Raw genomic sequence first — 16,630 nt, forward strand, 5'->3', positions numbered from 1 at the left:
GAAAACCGAGCATGCCATTTCCAGAAATGAGTGATGTCCGGGAATTGATCTTGTTGCCCTGAGCTGCATGGGCAAACTGCTGACATGGGTTAGTGTTCCAGCTAGTGCACCTAAAAAACCTGTATTTAGTGATACTGGCCTGCAAAAAAAATTATTCAGTGAAAGGAAAAACTGACATTTCTCTCTGTGACTGCATGCTGTAGAAATGATAGCAAGAGGATGAAAAATGATTAGAGTATATGGGTATTTCTGGTAATGGAAAAGGTTGTAGACGCAGATTTATTATAAAGCAATCTCATTCCAGCGCAATAACTGCCCGTTCCTGTTTATGGTGGAGAGAGATCCCGCTCACATTCAGACTGAAAAGACTATGAATTCGGCTTGTATTTATGTATGATGGATTATGTAGATGTCTCCAGCTGTTTGAACAACTAATCCTACTGTGTACTAACTACTTGTCTTCACCCTCTATGTACTGAGCCTTTGCTCTCTTGGCGGTTTTAAAATTGTGATATTGATGCCTGTTCAAAGCAAAGAGGGAGATTAAAACAGCAATAGTGAGACTTCAGACAGGGAGTTCTTCAGGAAAGAGGTTTTTCATTTGTTATTAAATTGTTGATATTAAACTGATTTTATCCTGTCTTCATCAATAACATTGGGTGACACTGACGTCCACCATTGTACTGGAATCATAAATGTGTCTGTCTGGAATAGAACAGACGTGAATGGGGAAAGGGATGATGTGCAACCCTTCTTGTTTTTCAGTCAGATTGCCAGGTCCACTTACAGCCACAGATAATTCCACCGAACATGGAGGAGTACATGACCAGCCTTCTCACAGCCGTGCTGCCATCCATGCTGAACAAATTCCGCATCTATTTAAGCTTGTTGAGGCTGTTGGATTACAGCATCTCTGATGAAGTGACCAAGGTATGGAAGGCTTCTCTTATCCTAACACACATTATATCAACTTTACCCTCCACTAGGGAGAAGTAATTCTGTAGCGGTTGGAACAGCTGAAGTGGTACTTTCCTATCAGTAATTGTACTTAACTCCATGTGGTATTGGACACCTTTGCAAGGGCCAGGGGCTGCATTTTGTTTTGGGTGGACTTCTATCCCTAAGAAGGGTTGCTGATGCTCAGAGCACTTCAGCAAAAGGCACAAAACTATGGCTTATAAAATTGGTAATTGTAAAACTTTACCCCCTTTGAAAGATCAGAGACTTGATGCTAAGACAGGGGGTTCTCAACCTTTTTCTTTCTGAGGCCCCCCTCGCCCCCCAACATGCTGTAAAAACTCCACGGCCCACAACAACTGATCTTTTGCATATAAAAACCAGGGCCAGCATTAGGGGGTAGCAAGCAGAGCAGTTGCCCCACAAAGCTAAATTACCCAGGCTTTGGCTTGAGCCCTGGGTGGTGAGGTTCAGGGCCCCCGAGAGTCTAACAGATCTGCTTGGCAGACCCCCTGAAATCTGCTCTCAGCACCCCAGGGGGCCCTAACCCCCTCCTTGAGAACTGCTGTTCTAAGGCACCTTCTGAAGTACAGAGAGCAACCATTTTACTGCCTTTTAGGCAGAAGTAGCTCTGTAGCGTCCCCAGCAAGCAAGGCTGAACCTAGCCTCCCTACCTGGAGTTATACAAGTATTACAAGAATTTTATAATCTCAGGAAACTAGGATTATTCTTCATGTAGCCCTAGGGCTGTAGCTTTCTTGAAGTTTCTCCTCTATTGCACTATGTTGTGTTCACTGCAAGAACTTAAATCCCAATGTATTGTCTTAATTCAGGCAGTAGAGGAAGACTTTGTAGAAATGCGTAAGAATGACCCTGAGAGCATAACAGCTGATGACCTTCACAGAACTCTGCTTGTAGCAAGGTGAGTAGCCTTATAACTAGTGAATCTGCTTTTTCACTAGTGACAGCTGCATGTAATCTCCTCCCAATGACACTTATATAATTGTTTGCCTGCCTCTTCAAACGATTTCAATATATGGGAATGTTGAAGAAAATAGCATAGGCAGGAAGAGCAGGGACAAGTTAAGTCCGTTCCCATAGAGGGAATGGTCACTTATACAGGCAGAACTATTCTGTGGCTACTGAACAGTGAGGCAGACTCTTCCGCTCTACTCCCATGTCAAGGACTTCTGCTTACTTCCCATTTGGGGCTTTGCTACCTTTGAGTGTCCCAGCCTGCTCCTAGTACCTCACTGGAAGGTTGAAATGAGAATGGGGGAGACTTTACTGCCAGTAAGAGAAATTATTAAATACCTCTTCCTATTTTTAGCTTAATAAGAGGTTCTAAAGCACTGACTGCTGGGATAAAGTGTGGGGGTGGGGAATGGGTGTTAGTTCATAACGACTGCTGACAGCTGCTTGGCAGTTCTGTAACTTCCTGTTGTAGTGGGCTATTTCCTCTTAAGCTTTGCCATGAGAAATAAGGTATTTGTATGAATTTTGCTATTTAACTTATACTACTTTTGCCTACCCAGGTTTCTCTCTCTCAGTGCTGGGCAGACAACACTGTCAAGAGAGCGGTGGCTAAGAGCAAAACAGCTGGAAGCATTACGTAAAGCCAGGCTCCAGCAACAGAAGTGTGTCAATGGAAACGAACTTTAATAATTCCTCCTACTATTTTGCTTACTTGTGACTATGAAAATGAGGTTTGTCCTACTCCTAAGTGGAGCCAGCACTCAGAATGGGATACTGTTTATATCACAGTTTCTTGTAGATAATTTATACCAAAAAATTATGGACACTTACCCTTGAAACCTGAACCCATTTAGTTTATATGGGGTTCAGAAAGCTAATGCTGAAACTTACTGATTTTATGAAACTTTTTGGAGCTTGTTTTGTAATTGAGAATTAATAACAATGAGCAAATTGTTTGATATTAAAAGTTTAATACTGAAATTGTGTAAAGTCCAGTCTGATCACAGGTTCTAGCGCTCCAGTGGGGGTGACTACGTCACCTTACTGTACCAGCTGCAGGTCATTCCACTCACAGCCGTGGCTCTTGCACTGCAGCAGGCTTGTGTATTTAAATCATGGGAAAAGAACAAACCAGTATTTTCTACACCCCGAGGAAAAAACCCTCAGATGTTGATTGCAACTACCAGGGTCGCTGCCTGAACTAATAGGCTTATTCTATGATAAATATCTGTAAAACGCCCTCCACAGGAGAGTAAGAACTTTCAGAAGATGACTATGACTGAATAATACGTCTGTATTTCAACCTTTACATAACTTACCCGACTCAAGCACATCCTGTAAAAAGGGCAGAGTTGAAAACAAATGGTAGAACAGGGCAGTAGTATGCCCTTTCCATTTTCTGCTGATAAAGATAGCATTACTTTCTAGTCCACCTGGAGAAGCCAGAATCCCTTGGTCCCTCTGGGCCTAGTAATAAAGTTCTAATTTTTGCAAAGGGCATATCAAATGCATGACACCCAGATGGTGGTGCAAGTTATACTTGTTATTCTTGCACAACCAATCCTGTGTTTAAAAAAACTGGCATAACTACCTCACAGATAATCTTACAAGATGGGACAGGACTTCATTTTGAAACCCTAACTGGCAAATTGGGGTCTCTTGTAGCACTCATGTGAGACAGATTAATTCAAAGGGCTGCTTTTCACTTAACTAAACTTGTAAGCACCACTCAACCATCAATAAGTGCTAAATTTCATTAAGTTTAACAAGTGGGGCTAGTACTGCCCAAGAAGTATATGCTACATCATCCATTTGCCTTTGGGAATACAAAGAATGAAACATACCTTAACTGCAGTGCTATTGCTAGTGTATATAAAGAATAACTGTATACCTAATCTATAACTCTGTTGGGTTAACCATGAAGCTTCCAAGCCATGAGATGAAGGAATTGGAGGTCTGGGTGAAGGAGGCGACTATGGTCCGTGTGATCAGATCTGGGTGAAGTGGCAGGGCTATCGGGGTGTCCACAGACCTCTCCAGAAGCATGGAGTACCAATGTTAGCGTGGACACACTGGGGCCAGCATGATCACATCTGCTCTCTCTTAAGCAGCACCTTGTGGCTGAGTGGGACTGGCAGGAAAGCATACATGAGGTGGTTCCCCCAAGGTAGCTGGAACATGTCCGACAAAGCCTGGACTTCCTGGTGGCGAATAGGTCCACCTGGGGAAAGCCCCATCTTTGGAAAACGGAATGTAAGCTGTCCAGACAGAGTGACCACTCATGGTTGAGAAACAACCTGCTGAGACGGTCTGCAATCTCATTCTGCAGGCCTGGGAGATAAGACGCAGAGTGTGGAGGAGTAGGCTCCACCCTGTTTATGTAAAACATGGCAGTGGTATGGTCGGGCAACACCACCATGCAGTGACCTTGAAGTCTGTTCTCGAAGGTCTGGCAGACTAGTCTCACTGCTCTGAGCTCCTTTATACTGACGTGGAGCAGGATCTCTGATTACAACCACCTGCCCTGCGTCTGTAGATTTCCTAGGTGGGCCCCCCAACCCAGGTCTGATGCATCCATTACCAAGGTCATGGACGGCTAAGGAGTGCTGAATGGGACTCCCTCGCAGTTCAGCCACCAGTGTAGAGTGTCTAGGATTCATCCCGACACTGTTACTACTAAGTCCAAATTGTGTCCGCCTGGGTGATAAACTAAGGCGAGCCAAGCCTGCAGTGGCCTGAGTCTCACTCTGGCATGTCTGACCACATAAGTGCATGCTGCCATGTGTCCGAGGAGACTCAGGCATACCCATGGAGTTGTGGTGGAGTATCACTTGAGAGTCTGATTCCTGTTAGTGCTTGGGAGCTAGACCCTGGTAGTATAGCTCTCACCTGAAGAGAGTCTAGCACTACCCCCATTGAATTCTGTTCTTTGGGGGCGGTGACAGTATCAGCTTGACCATATTGACCAGGAAAAGGTATTTGTGACTAACTGGACTTGAGACTCCACCTGCTCCCTGGAATGCCCCCATAGCAGCTAATCATTGAGGTAGGAATACACCTGTACCTGCCTTTTGCAGAGAAAGGCCATGACCACCGACATGCACTTGGTCAACATTCAGGGGGCTGTCTAGAAACCAAATGGTAGTACTTGTGCTTTACCACAAACCTCAGGAAATGTCTGTGGGCCAGACAAATGGCTAGGTAGAAGTATGCATCTTTCATGTCAAGAGTGGCAAACCAGATCCAGGGAAGGAATGATCAAACTCAGGGAGACCATGTGGAACTTCAACTTTACCATAAACTAGTTGAGTCCTTGCAGGTCTAAGACCTCCTTTTGCTTTGGGGATTAGGAAGTAATGGGAATAGAACCCCTTAGCTCCTGAGGAACAACCTCCACTGCCCCTAAGGTAAGGAGCACTTGCACCTCCTGTACAAGGAGTTGCTTGTGAGAAGGGTCCTTGAAGAGGGGTGAGAGGGTGAGGAGGAGAATTTGAGAGAATATCCCACTTCTACCATGCAAAGGACCCAACAGTCCAATGTTATAAGTGACCACACATGGTACAAGGGATAAGACAGTTCAGAAAATGGGGAGGGCTCCTGTGTGGAGTGTGGCAAGCTATCCTCAGGCATCCCCTAAAAACTCTTGTTTGGATCCTGACTGTGGCTTAGTCAGACCCTGGCTTGATGACTGATTAGACAGCCTACACCAGGGATTGGTAACCTTTGGCACTCAGCTCACCAGGATAAGCAACGTGGTGGGCCGGGCCACTTTGGTTACCTGCTGCATCTGCCGGTTTGGCCGACTGTGGCTCCCACTAGCCATGGTTTACCACTCCAGGCCAATGGGGGCTAAGGGATGTGCTGGCTGCCGCTTCCAGCCACCCCCATTGGCCGAACTTGCGGACACGGCAGGTAAAGCGCCACGGTACTTACCCTGACAAGCCGCATACCAAAGGTTGCCAATCCCTGGCCTATGCCTATTATTCCTGCCTTGGGTGGGATTGATAATGCCTCTGCTGCTGCTGGGGGTGAGGCTTGAAAGGTTTTCTGAGTAGCAAGCATATGCTTCCCCAGAGACTTCAGTGTTGTCCATGAATCTTTGAGGGTATGGAGCCTCGAGTCTGTCAAGTCTGAAAACAGTCCAGTGCCCTCAAAGGGAAGGTCCTGCAGGGGCTGTTGGACCTCTGGGGAAGACCCAGAGCCAGGAGGTTCTCATGACCACTCCTGAGGAGATGGTTCATGCTGCCGAGTCAGCTGCATCAAGGGAGGCCTGAAGGGATGTCCTGGCCCCTGCCTGCCCCTCCTAGACCAGAGCTTAAGAATTCCGCTCTTAACTCCACAGGGAACATCTCTTTGTATTTGGACGTAGCGTCCCAAGAGTTAGTCATACCTGCTGAGGATAGCCTGCTGGTTGGCTATCCTCAGCTGTAGGCCTGCAGCAGCATACACTTTCCTGCCAAAGGAGGTCTATATGTTTGGCCTCCTTAGCCTTGGGAGCCGGCGCTTATTGCTCCTGGCACTCTTTTTCATTCACCACTGAGACCACCAGGGAGCAGGGGTATGGGTGAGAGAATAAAAACTCATATGCCTTGGAGGGGACAAAGTACTTTCTCCCACGCCCCTGGCGGTTGGCGGAATGGAGTCTGCAGTCTGCCACTGGATCTTATTATTCAGGATCATTTTAATTATTGGCAGTGCCAGTCTGGAAGGACCCTCCAGAGCGAGGATGTCCACCATTGGGTCCTCCAGTTCAGTTACCTCCTTTGCCTGTAGCCCTATATTACGGGCAATGCGTCGGCATAGGTCCTGGTGAGCCCTGTGGTCAATGGGCAGAGGACCTGAAGTTGACGCTCCTGCCACTGCTTCATCAGGCGAGGAGGATGATGAGGCAATCGGCGGTACAGCGTCCTCATGGCCCTCAAGCTGCCCTCGTTGTTCCTGGACTGTGCTAGGCTCCCCTATTGTTCCAACCCAGTCAGGAATGTCCTGGGCTACAGGTGGCACTGGAGCCACAACCCTGACTGCTCTGCAGTTTGAGGCAGCAGCCTGGCGAGAGTGGCTTCCGTCACCAGAGGGGCAGGGGTGATGTCCCGAGGCCACCGACCTGGAAGCCCTTGAGGGGGTACCCTGGGCCTGCAGGTAAACCTAGGGGGGCCAGAAGGGCCATTGTGCAGGGGGTGGCCATTGCGGTTGCCAGGCCGTTTGGATGTGTCTCTGGCGCTTCCCAGACCTATGCCTACTGCACCTTGAATAAAACAATTCGGCCTCAGAGTCCGAGGGCGACGACCAAGGCAGTGCCAGCGGTCAGTGCTGTGAAGAAGAGGTTGGGGGACCGGTGTCATGACTACGAAGTCTAGGAATGGTACTGGCTGTCCCTTGATCGAGACCAGTGCTGCACATACGGTGCCAGGGAATGGCTGCTGAGAGTCTCTCCTGCTAGAGTCCTTCCTCAGCATAGAGTCATAGACTTGGACCGGGGTACTCCGCACCAACGAACTTGGGGCCAGGGCTGCGCTGTCCGGTGCGATGGGACAGAGTGCTGCTTCCATCAATAGTTGTTTTAAATGAAGTCCTGCTCCTCCTTGGTTCTAGGCTTGAAAGCCTTGCAAATCTTACAATGCTCCGCTTGATACGCCTCACTTAAGGCATGAGTTGTGGGGTCACTATTGGGTATAGGCTTCCGGCAAACACCACAACACTTAACCCCCTGGGCTTGCAGCATGCCCCGCAGCCCAAGGTGGGTGACTGGATACAATCGATCCCAGTTCCCAATCACTACTACTAACAACAAAAACTAAAACTACGAAGAACTAGACTCTAGGCTAAGGGAGCACTTGCAAGCAAGTGAACGCAGTCCCAGCGCTGCCACAGACAGTAAGAAGGAACTGAAGGGGAGTCGGGGCCGCAGGGTCATATTGAGCACCATGAAGGCACCACTCCAGGGGGCTCCGTAGACAACCCAACAGGAGCTGCTAAGGGAAAAGTTTCCAGCGACCGTGCACGCAGCGTGCGCACACCTGATTGGAATCGATGTGAACAAGCACTCGAAGAACTACACTTCTCAGGAAAGACAGATTACCCCTTTATGGGAGGTTGTCAGGTAGACAGAATGCAAATACTGCCCATTCTATCTGCATTACCCTGAATACAAACTTTCACTAACTGCATGTTTTCCAGATAGTTTGACTCCAGCCTCCTCACCCCCATTACTGTTGTTGTTGATCTAATTTAAAATTGAATCTTCAGCGACAGACATCTTTCCTTACAAAGGATTATGCTGTGGTTCCGTTGCTGAAGGCATGCGAGCAAAGCACATCCAATCTAAGCAGAGCTGGTTATCCTTAGGACAAACAAGAGTTTCAATTGCAGCCCTTTTAATGCAAGCTAATCCATGGAGCTTACACAGCAATGGTGTAACCTACATCCAATTAAAGTTCGGGTTGTACAGTAAAGGTAACTACTGAACAGACATTAGGTTGACAGCATGCAGCTATTCAAGAATGGCAACAATCTACATAGTTCTAGCATGCAGCAAGTATAAGACAGAGGCTAAGCTCTCTTACTGTCTATCTACAGAGATATGTAGCAATACACCCTCACTAAGCAAGAGCTTTTCAGGAGAAGCAACTGTAACACTATAGAATTTACTCAAGCCACCTCTTGAGAAGGAGAAATGCTACTTAGCACATTTACTCTCCATGTTTCTAAAACAATGTACATCTCGTGCAGCAAGTTTAACAAAAGGCCCTTTTTCCCCTTAAGGGACATGATACTTCTCCCCAACATTTTCTTTACAACTGCTATGTCACAATCTTCGATGGCTGTATTTTCAGTTTCAATTTACCTATTATTTCTAAGAGAAATTTGCTATTGTAGAAATACTATTCTCAATTATTCTGGACACAGTTCTTGAAATAATACTGTCTGCAGCTGCACTTACTCTTTTTATGTTTTAGCCCTGTTTAACATTAACCCTAACGTTATACTTCTGAGAGAAAAACACATTCCTTCTAAGCTAGCTGAGAAATAAGTTGTTCTGATGATGCTTTTGCTAGTCTAACTAAAGACATTTTAGAAAGCAAAATTTTTGAACAAAGCTTGTTGAGTCGGGGGATGGAGGGCGGAGAGAGAGACTAGCTAGACAGGGAGCCTTCAGCTGTTTTCCTGACAGCACAATGAGGTCATTCTTATTCCATTGGGCTCATACATACTCAAGTCTTCACAAAAAGGCTTAATACAATCAGTTCGGTTACGACCAGCTCCAGCATTTCACAATATATACACTTACCATGTAATCAAACAAACTCTTCTTGAATTCTCTGCTCAGAGATGACCCGGCTTTGGACCACTGAACATGCTGTAAGTCTGAATGAAGTGCAGCTGGTAGCGCTCTGAGGAAAAAAGTTTGTACAACATCTAAACTGAACCTTCCAAGTAATGCTGTTCATTCAGAGCTCTTCATCTGAAATCCCTGAGCTTTAAAGTGGCTTGCCAGGATCACTAGAGGATTCCTGCCATGTAGCGGACAGTAACAGTCTTTAAGTTGCAGGATGTAAGCATTGATAACTTTTCAAAGTGCTTTGTGCAAACAGTAAAGTCGTGAGTAATATACAAGTATTCTAAAAGGGGAAAACCCTGATGAACAACAGATCTTCAGTGTTTCACTCCTTCCTCCACCCACCCAAACTCTAAATATGCCTCTGCTCTATGCATTCTTTATACACATAAGCATCAGAAGCTTATTGATCCCTCCAAATTTTCCAAGCTCATTCTGTCTACCATGGGTGGCAATGCTTTGTCTCTTACTACACACATTAAACACACTTAGTTGTTATTGGGTGTGTCACTATTTGTAAATTAGTTCCTCCTTCGCTTTGTACCAAGGCCATAGCACACCATCCTGAAGGCATCCTGCACTCTTTGCATTGCTTTAAGTGTTACTGTTTTTTTCAAATGTTGCAGGAAAATTTAGAACCTTGACAGACAGAGTAAATGATGATTCATGATCTGACCTGTATAACACAGGCTAGAGAATAGCATCCAGTTTCTCCTGTGTTGAGCCTAGTAACTTGTTTGGCTCAAACATATTTTCAAGGAGATGGAGAATCCACCACTCCCTTTGGTGAAGGAATTAGGGTTTTTTAGATGTCTTACTGAAAGCACTTATAGGACTAAAACCTGGGAGCCAAGGGGTAGACAGTACAGTTCAGGAAAAGCAGATGAAAAGGAGACATAAAACACTGCCTTCCCTGACCCTGGGCTAAATTGGTAAGATGGCTCCTTTGGTTTGAAACGTGAACTGAAGTCCAATATCCTTTCAAATATGAAGAACCAGAAAGCCTCTTTGGGTTCTTTATTTTTTTTTAATTAAAATATTTCTCATGTTCATCCCTCACCTTAAAATACAATGCATTTTATTTTTAAATATAGTCACAAATGTATATAGACACACTCCACAAAACAAACTGCATCACTGTAATAAAACAAATAAATAACAAAGTTGAAATTGTTTATCAAAGACCAGACAGTAATTACTTCGGTTACACTAGAGAGGTTCTAAGACACTTTGCTACCATCATGACACTTGTTAATTGCTTAGAACACCATGTGTGATCTATCTACAGTACATGTACTAAAACACGGAGGCACTGGCTCTAGAATAGTGGTGGTTATAGTTATGAACCACTGTATAGCAAGATCCTGCTTTATGCTATAATTTCTATAGATGATATCCTACAACAGAACAGTGTTGGAAGGCCAATTCTGGGAAAAAAATCAAGAATCTAAAGATTTAATTCCTTAAACATACATTTATTGGTACCCAGTTCCCTGCACAGGTATAAGTTCAGCCTCATCCATGCAAATATCACTAAGGTTGAGTTGGTTTAAACTAAATGAACTGTTTTGATACGTGTTACTATAATCGGATTTTAAAAATCACCAGACTAACCTCATGAATGACTACACTTTTCTTCTATGGTTTGCTAGCTTAATCACTTGCTGCTTTTGGCTAAAGGACAGTTACAATTTCTAATAAAATGAACAGAACATCAGGATGTACCCTGATACACTAAGCACTTAGTTCTAGATGTAGAATACCCTGTTTGTTTTACCTTATTATAGGGGACAAAGAAATTATAGATCAGTGTGTTTAGTAGAACAGAATGGGGAAAAGGATAACTTTAACACCAGCAAGATAATTAAAAGAACATTAGTTCCCATTGGTTTTACACAAACCCCCCACACAAACTTTAAGAAGTTGCACTTCAGGCAATTGGATATTATAGATTGTTGTAACCTGTCTTATCCTTTAATTGAGGTAGGACAGACAAGAGTGGTGGTAGGGAAGAGTAAACTTCTAGTTAATGTAACTATATGTATAGCAAAATGTATCAATTTCCATTGCAAAGACACCGTTTCTTGAGGAATGTGTCGAGAATTCAATGGAAACCACACAAAAAATTAAGTAAAAAAAAAAAAAGTAGTTCAAAAATAAATAGAATAAATGTAATTTGTCAGTAAAATATGTTGCTGGTGCAGTGCAAGATTAGTAAGGTAACAAAAGAAGTGCAGTACCAGCCCCTTTTACTATAAATATTCTACACAAATCAGAAGACCTACAAAATTTGTCTCAAAAAGATAACTGTGCAATCTATTTAAAATGAACAGCGTGCTTACTAAATACCAGTGTATAGGCTACCTGTTCAGTATGGTATGTCTTTCTATCATCTCGGCTGCTTGAGGGAATTCTGAAACCTATTCAGAACCAAAATCAACTTGCATCAAAAACACTTCCTGTAAACATAATTATTGGTATTTTATCCCAGTGTTCAGTGGCAATTCACGTTACATGGGTCTTCCAGTATGAATTTTTAAGAATATGTACAAGCCACAACAGTACTTTCTAAGTTAGCAACTAAATCTGAATTATTCGGGTCTGGCACTGTGTAAACATTTCTATCAGTTCATTTTGTTGGACTTCATTTACAGTCTCTGGTTCTGCTGGGCTCTTCTGCACCTTTGCCACTGCAAAGTTTATCCCTTGGGTTAATCCAGCTTGTGTAATATTAGCAACTTGGACCATAGAACTGCGGATCTTAGCAAAGGGGGAGACTGCTCTGCTGCCGTTACTGTCTGCGGGAGAAGGAGTCTCATGAAGTCCTGTCTCAACTTCAAGAATACTGGATGCAGATCCTGGGCTCTTATGAGATCTATTGGAGAAAACTTCCTCAACAGCTAAGAACTGAGAACCTGACTCAGAAAATGGTACATCCAATTTAGATGGCCTTGAAGGGATGTCTCTGTTTGTTTCTGACCAGGTTTCGGTTTTCTGAGAAGCATTATTGCTGGTTTGATCTACTCCTTGGCAGGGCTTTTGAGGAGCAGTCTCTGCCACTGAATCTTCAGTCATCTTGTTTTGAGCATCTTGTACAAATCTGTGGCAGTATGCATCGATGGGTTTAGTGAACTCCATCGCCACATTGTCAGCAAAAGGACTTCCCTGCATAGGTCTGTCTTCACACTCAGGCCTGCTAGCCTGGGTAACATGGATCTCTGAAGGAATGTGAATGCTAATGTTGATGTCAGTGCTATTTATAGACTGGGACCGACTACCCAATCGAGGAGCTGATGCAATGATACCACAGCTGGGCAAAACATAGTCTATCTGTCCCACATTCTCTAAAGAGCCAGTTAACTGATGGTCCTCATCAGATTTAGAATTTGTCAGGAAGTCATCGGAATGAAAAGAGTCATCATCTGATATTTCAATATCTGATTCAGCACGAACTTTAGTATCTGCCATTGGATTTTCCAAAGTTTCAAGGCTACTGTCTGATTTCCAAAGATTAACTTTCAAGTTGGGTTTTAAAAAATTGACTTTCATTTCAGGCTTGGTAAAATTCCCTAACTTGCGAAGACTGCCAATGTTAACATTGGATTTGGTTTGTTTGACTTTCTGATTAAGAGATGAAAACTTGCTCATTAAGAAATTCTTGCCTTGGGCCAGGGATCCTCGATTCTGGGATCTAATGCCAATGATGTCCTCATGAGGTTTACTGCTCTTCCTGAAAAATTAAAGAGAAAATAATGTCTTTTCTTGTACAGTTAATCAAGTAGTTATACTTCTAAATCACAAGTTTCACAATATCCCAGTTAATATTGTTTTAATATTTTAACAGATGCAGATACAAGCAAATGAAATGTATTTTTAGAACCATTCCAAAAGAATGACCAGTGAGATATTACGACGAACTGTTCACTTGGTATAACCTGACCAAACCAAAAAACCTTAAGATTTGAAAGTTGTTTTTCTGCTGATCTTTAAATAAATGGGATTAATCAAGGAAAAAAGGGAAACTGCCATTTCATACAACTAACATTTACTGAAAAGACTAAATTTACCCAAGACTAAACCTCTACCCCGATATAACGCTGTCCTCAGGAGCCAAAAAAATCTTACTGCATTATAGGTGAAACTGCGTTATATTGAACTTGCTTTGATCCGCCAGAGTGCGCAGCCCCGCCCACCTGGAGCGCTGCTTTACAGCGTTATATCCGAATTCGTGTTATATCGGGTCGCATTATATCGTGGTAGAGATGTATTTCAATAATACAGCTATTATGGGCAAGTTTATGACCACAGATTGAAATCAGTACCTAGACTTCTGTTCATGACAGAATTACATCACATCTGACACTCTAAATGTAAGAAACAGAACAATATTCATAGTTTGCTGCTTTAGCAAACAGTACACATAAATAACAATATTACCAAGAGGGGAAGTACAGGAGAAAACAACAGATAGTAGTAATAGGTGAACTGGCTGATCTCTTTCCCTGGCAATGTAGGATTGTTCTATAGAATATATGGGAAAGTCCCACTTGATGGGAGACCCTAGATTCTTCAACTGTCAAAGTTTTTTTTCATGAATCTAGCCTAAAAGTTTTACTCTATCCTCCCTACACCTATATTTATCACTAAATAATTTACCTTCTTAGTATTAACACCTTTCATTGTCTCATTCATTCTCTTCTGTCCTTGATTACCTTTTCTTTTCTGAACTTCCAGTCTGATGTGCCAATATCTTTATGGTAATATGATTCTTGGAACTGAATGAAACATTCCACAGGCAGCTTAACCAGTGCTACAGAACGGCATTATTACTTCCCTGAAAAAGGGGGGCCTCTTTTTTGAGCCAATTTCACATTGAAAACTTCAATATAATTAGTTGTCGATTATCACTCCTTGTTTTCCTTCAGCATTACTGTTTTCTGATTTTCTTTTTTAATTGAGCATGTTACAGATGGTTTCAATCCTTCCAACCACCCAAATGACTTAGCTTGCATTTTTTCGCAGGAAAATCTCTTATTTTCTGTCCATGTTCATACTTTCTAGGTCCTTTTCTTATTTCTCTGTCCTCGTTAGTACTTGCACTTCCCTCCAATTTATTCTCATCAGCAAGGTTCATTACAGACTACTTACTATTCTTCTAGATTTTAAGCAAAATGTTAAATACAACCAGTCTTACTACTGATCTGTGGTACCCCAGCAGACATGCTCCCTTCCTTGCTCAATACATTACCATCCATCACCTTTTACTTAGGACCATTTTAGCTTTTTCTTTCATTCTTCTGTTTCAAAAGTACTATTGTCTGCTGTGCCTTAATTTGCAAATCCTTTAGAATTCTTCACCTTCTTGTACTCTTGTGGATATGGGGACTCTAAATCGCAGTGATCTGCTTTCATGAAATACAATATGCATACATTCCTGGGTTCTGGGTACCCATTCCTACCTGAGTAGGAAGTAGCTTGTAGTCACTTGTTCAGAGCTTCTCTGTTATTCATCCAAATCCAATCAGTTTCTCCCTGTGTCACCTTCTCTATTTTGTATCACACTGTTATTTTCTACATAACTTTGGAAGTTTGTTGCTATTGTTGCCTGTTTGGATTTCTTTGAAACCTCACTGATATCTGAAACCTATGATTACAGTATTCTGCAGCTTATAAACAATGAATTGGTCTAGGAAGCCTTCTCTTCCTCTCCTGGTGGTATATAAACAAATGTCTACATAAGTTTCCTCTTTGTTATTCATTCCTTGTATCCTTAAGGAGGGAATTTCTCTACCACACACTCAACAAGTTGCAGCTCCCTAGCATTAAAAAAAAAAGTTGGGAGTACCCACCACTCTAGTAGTCAATGCAAGTGATGTGCTCTCAGAACCTCTAAAATAAGGCAACTGAAATAGCACAACCCATCTATCTTCCTTCTACTCTGAAGTAGATAATTACAGAATAACCTGTCCATAGGCAAGTGTCTTCTTTACTCCTTCAGTACAAGACTGACTTACACCTGAAGCATGAGGGTTTATATCCCTTCCAAAATTATACTAAGTATTGACATTTCAGATATGAGAAACATCTCAATAAGCTTCCAGTTTCCATCATACTGTTCTTGATGAGAAAAATCTAGTTCTTAAAGACGAGTATATATTTACAGCTACAAGGAAATTTGTCAATTGAGAAAACAGTAAAAAACAATAGTACAGAAGGTAAGTATTTCATTATATGGGTAATTACACCTCAAGAACAACTTTCATTTACAAGTATCCTTCAACTACTTACTTATGAATAAAGATGGCAATACAAGACTAACAAACTAGTAAAGAAAAAAACAAATTGGTGAGAGATACTGACGTATCTGGTTTAGATACCAGTTCTATACAAACACCAAAAATATTGGCCATTTAGACTTTTCAGTATCTCATCAGCGCCAAGTGAAAATATCCTGAAACAAGATTATCTGAAGTCTATTAAATGCAGGCCTTGTCTGCAATTAACCTGAATTCTGACCTCGAAAAACACTGCCTCTTACACAGTGGGTATTTTCATCACACATTCAGTCTCTAATCTTTGTGAAGAAACTCTAGTGAAATATCTGTGAGCAGCTGATATGAAACCTCACTGTATTTTTCCAGAGAATAATAAGGATTTTTAAACACCCAAGAGTTCAAATCATTCTTTAAACTTATTCTCAACATGACAACATTCCCCTTCCCAATTTACCATACAATCCATTTTGCAGCATATAAATGTGGGGTACTTGTAATAAAATCTTCACTTCATACATTTAAAGTGGTTTACAATTAATTTGAAGAATCCCATGCACTGCTACAGAGTAGGGACTGAGTGACTAGGCAGCAGTTCTGCAGAAAAGGATCTAGGGGTTACAGTGGACAAGAAGCTGGATATGAGTCAACAGTGTGCCCTTGTTGCGAAGAAGGCTAATGGCATTATGGGCTGTATAAATTGGGGCATTGCCAGCAGATTGATGGACGTGATCATTCCCCTGTATTCGGCATTGGTGATGCCTCATCTGGAGTACTATGTCCAGTTTTGGGCCCCACACTACAAGGAGGATATGGAAAAATTGGAAAGAGTCCAGCGGAGGGCAACAAAAATGATTAGGGGGATGGAGCACATGACTTATGAGGAGAAGCTGAGGGAACTGGGATTGTTTAGTCTTCAGAAGAGAAGAATGAGGGGGAATTTGATAGCTGCTTTCAAATACCTGAAAGCGGGTCCCAAAGAAGATGGATCTAAACTGTTCTCAGTGTTACCAGATGACAGAACAAGGAGAAATGGTCTCAAGTTGCAGTGTGGGAGGTTTAGGTTGGATATTAGGAAAAACTTTTTCAC

At 42.7% G+C, this 16,630-nt stretch overlaps 2 protein-coding genes across 3 annotated transcripts in view; one reads left to right on the top strand and one right to left on the bottom strand.

Annotated features, from left to right (window-relative positions):
- The window catches only part of MCMBP (minichromosome maintenance complex binding protein), a 32,790-nt gene extending 29,877 nt beyond the window's left edge, over nucleotides 1-2,913 (top strand). For both annotated transcript variants that reach the window (XM_034776337.1, XM_034776338.1), the window contains exons 14-16: nucleotides 766-930; nucleotides 1,791-1,879; nucleotides 2,493-2,913. In XM_034776337.1, the coding sequence (XP_034632228.1) occupies nucleotides 766-930; nucleotides 1,791-1,879; nucleotides 2,493-2,619 (381 nt within the window). In that variant the 3' untranslated portion in view covers nucleotides 2,620-2,913. The remainder of the gene's footprint in view (nucleotides 1-765; nucleotides 931-1,790; nucleotides 1,880-2,492) is intronic.
- Nucleotides 2,914-10,270: 7,357 nt separating this feature from the next.
- The window catches only part of INPP5F (inositol polyphosphate-5-phosphatase F), a gene marked incomplete at its 5' end in the record, with an annotated part of 100,441 nt that continues 94,081 nt past the window's right edge, over nucleotides 10,271-16,630 (bottom strand). Inside the window, 1 exon segment of the mRNA XM_034775887.1 lies at nucleotides 10,271-12,998. Coding sequence (XP_034631778.1) covers nucleotides 11,849-12,998 — 1,150 coding nt within the window. The 3' untranslated portion in view covers nucleotides 10,271-11,848.

This window comes from Trachemys scripta, chromosome 7 (assembly GCF_013100865.1).
Source record: "Trachemys scripta elegans isolate TJP31775 chromosome 7, CAS_Tse_1.0, whole genome shotgun sequence".
Lineage (NCBI taxonomy): Eukaryota > Metazoa > Chordata > Testudines > Emydidae > Trachemys > Trachemys scripta.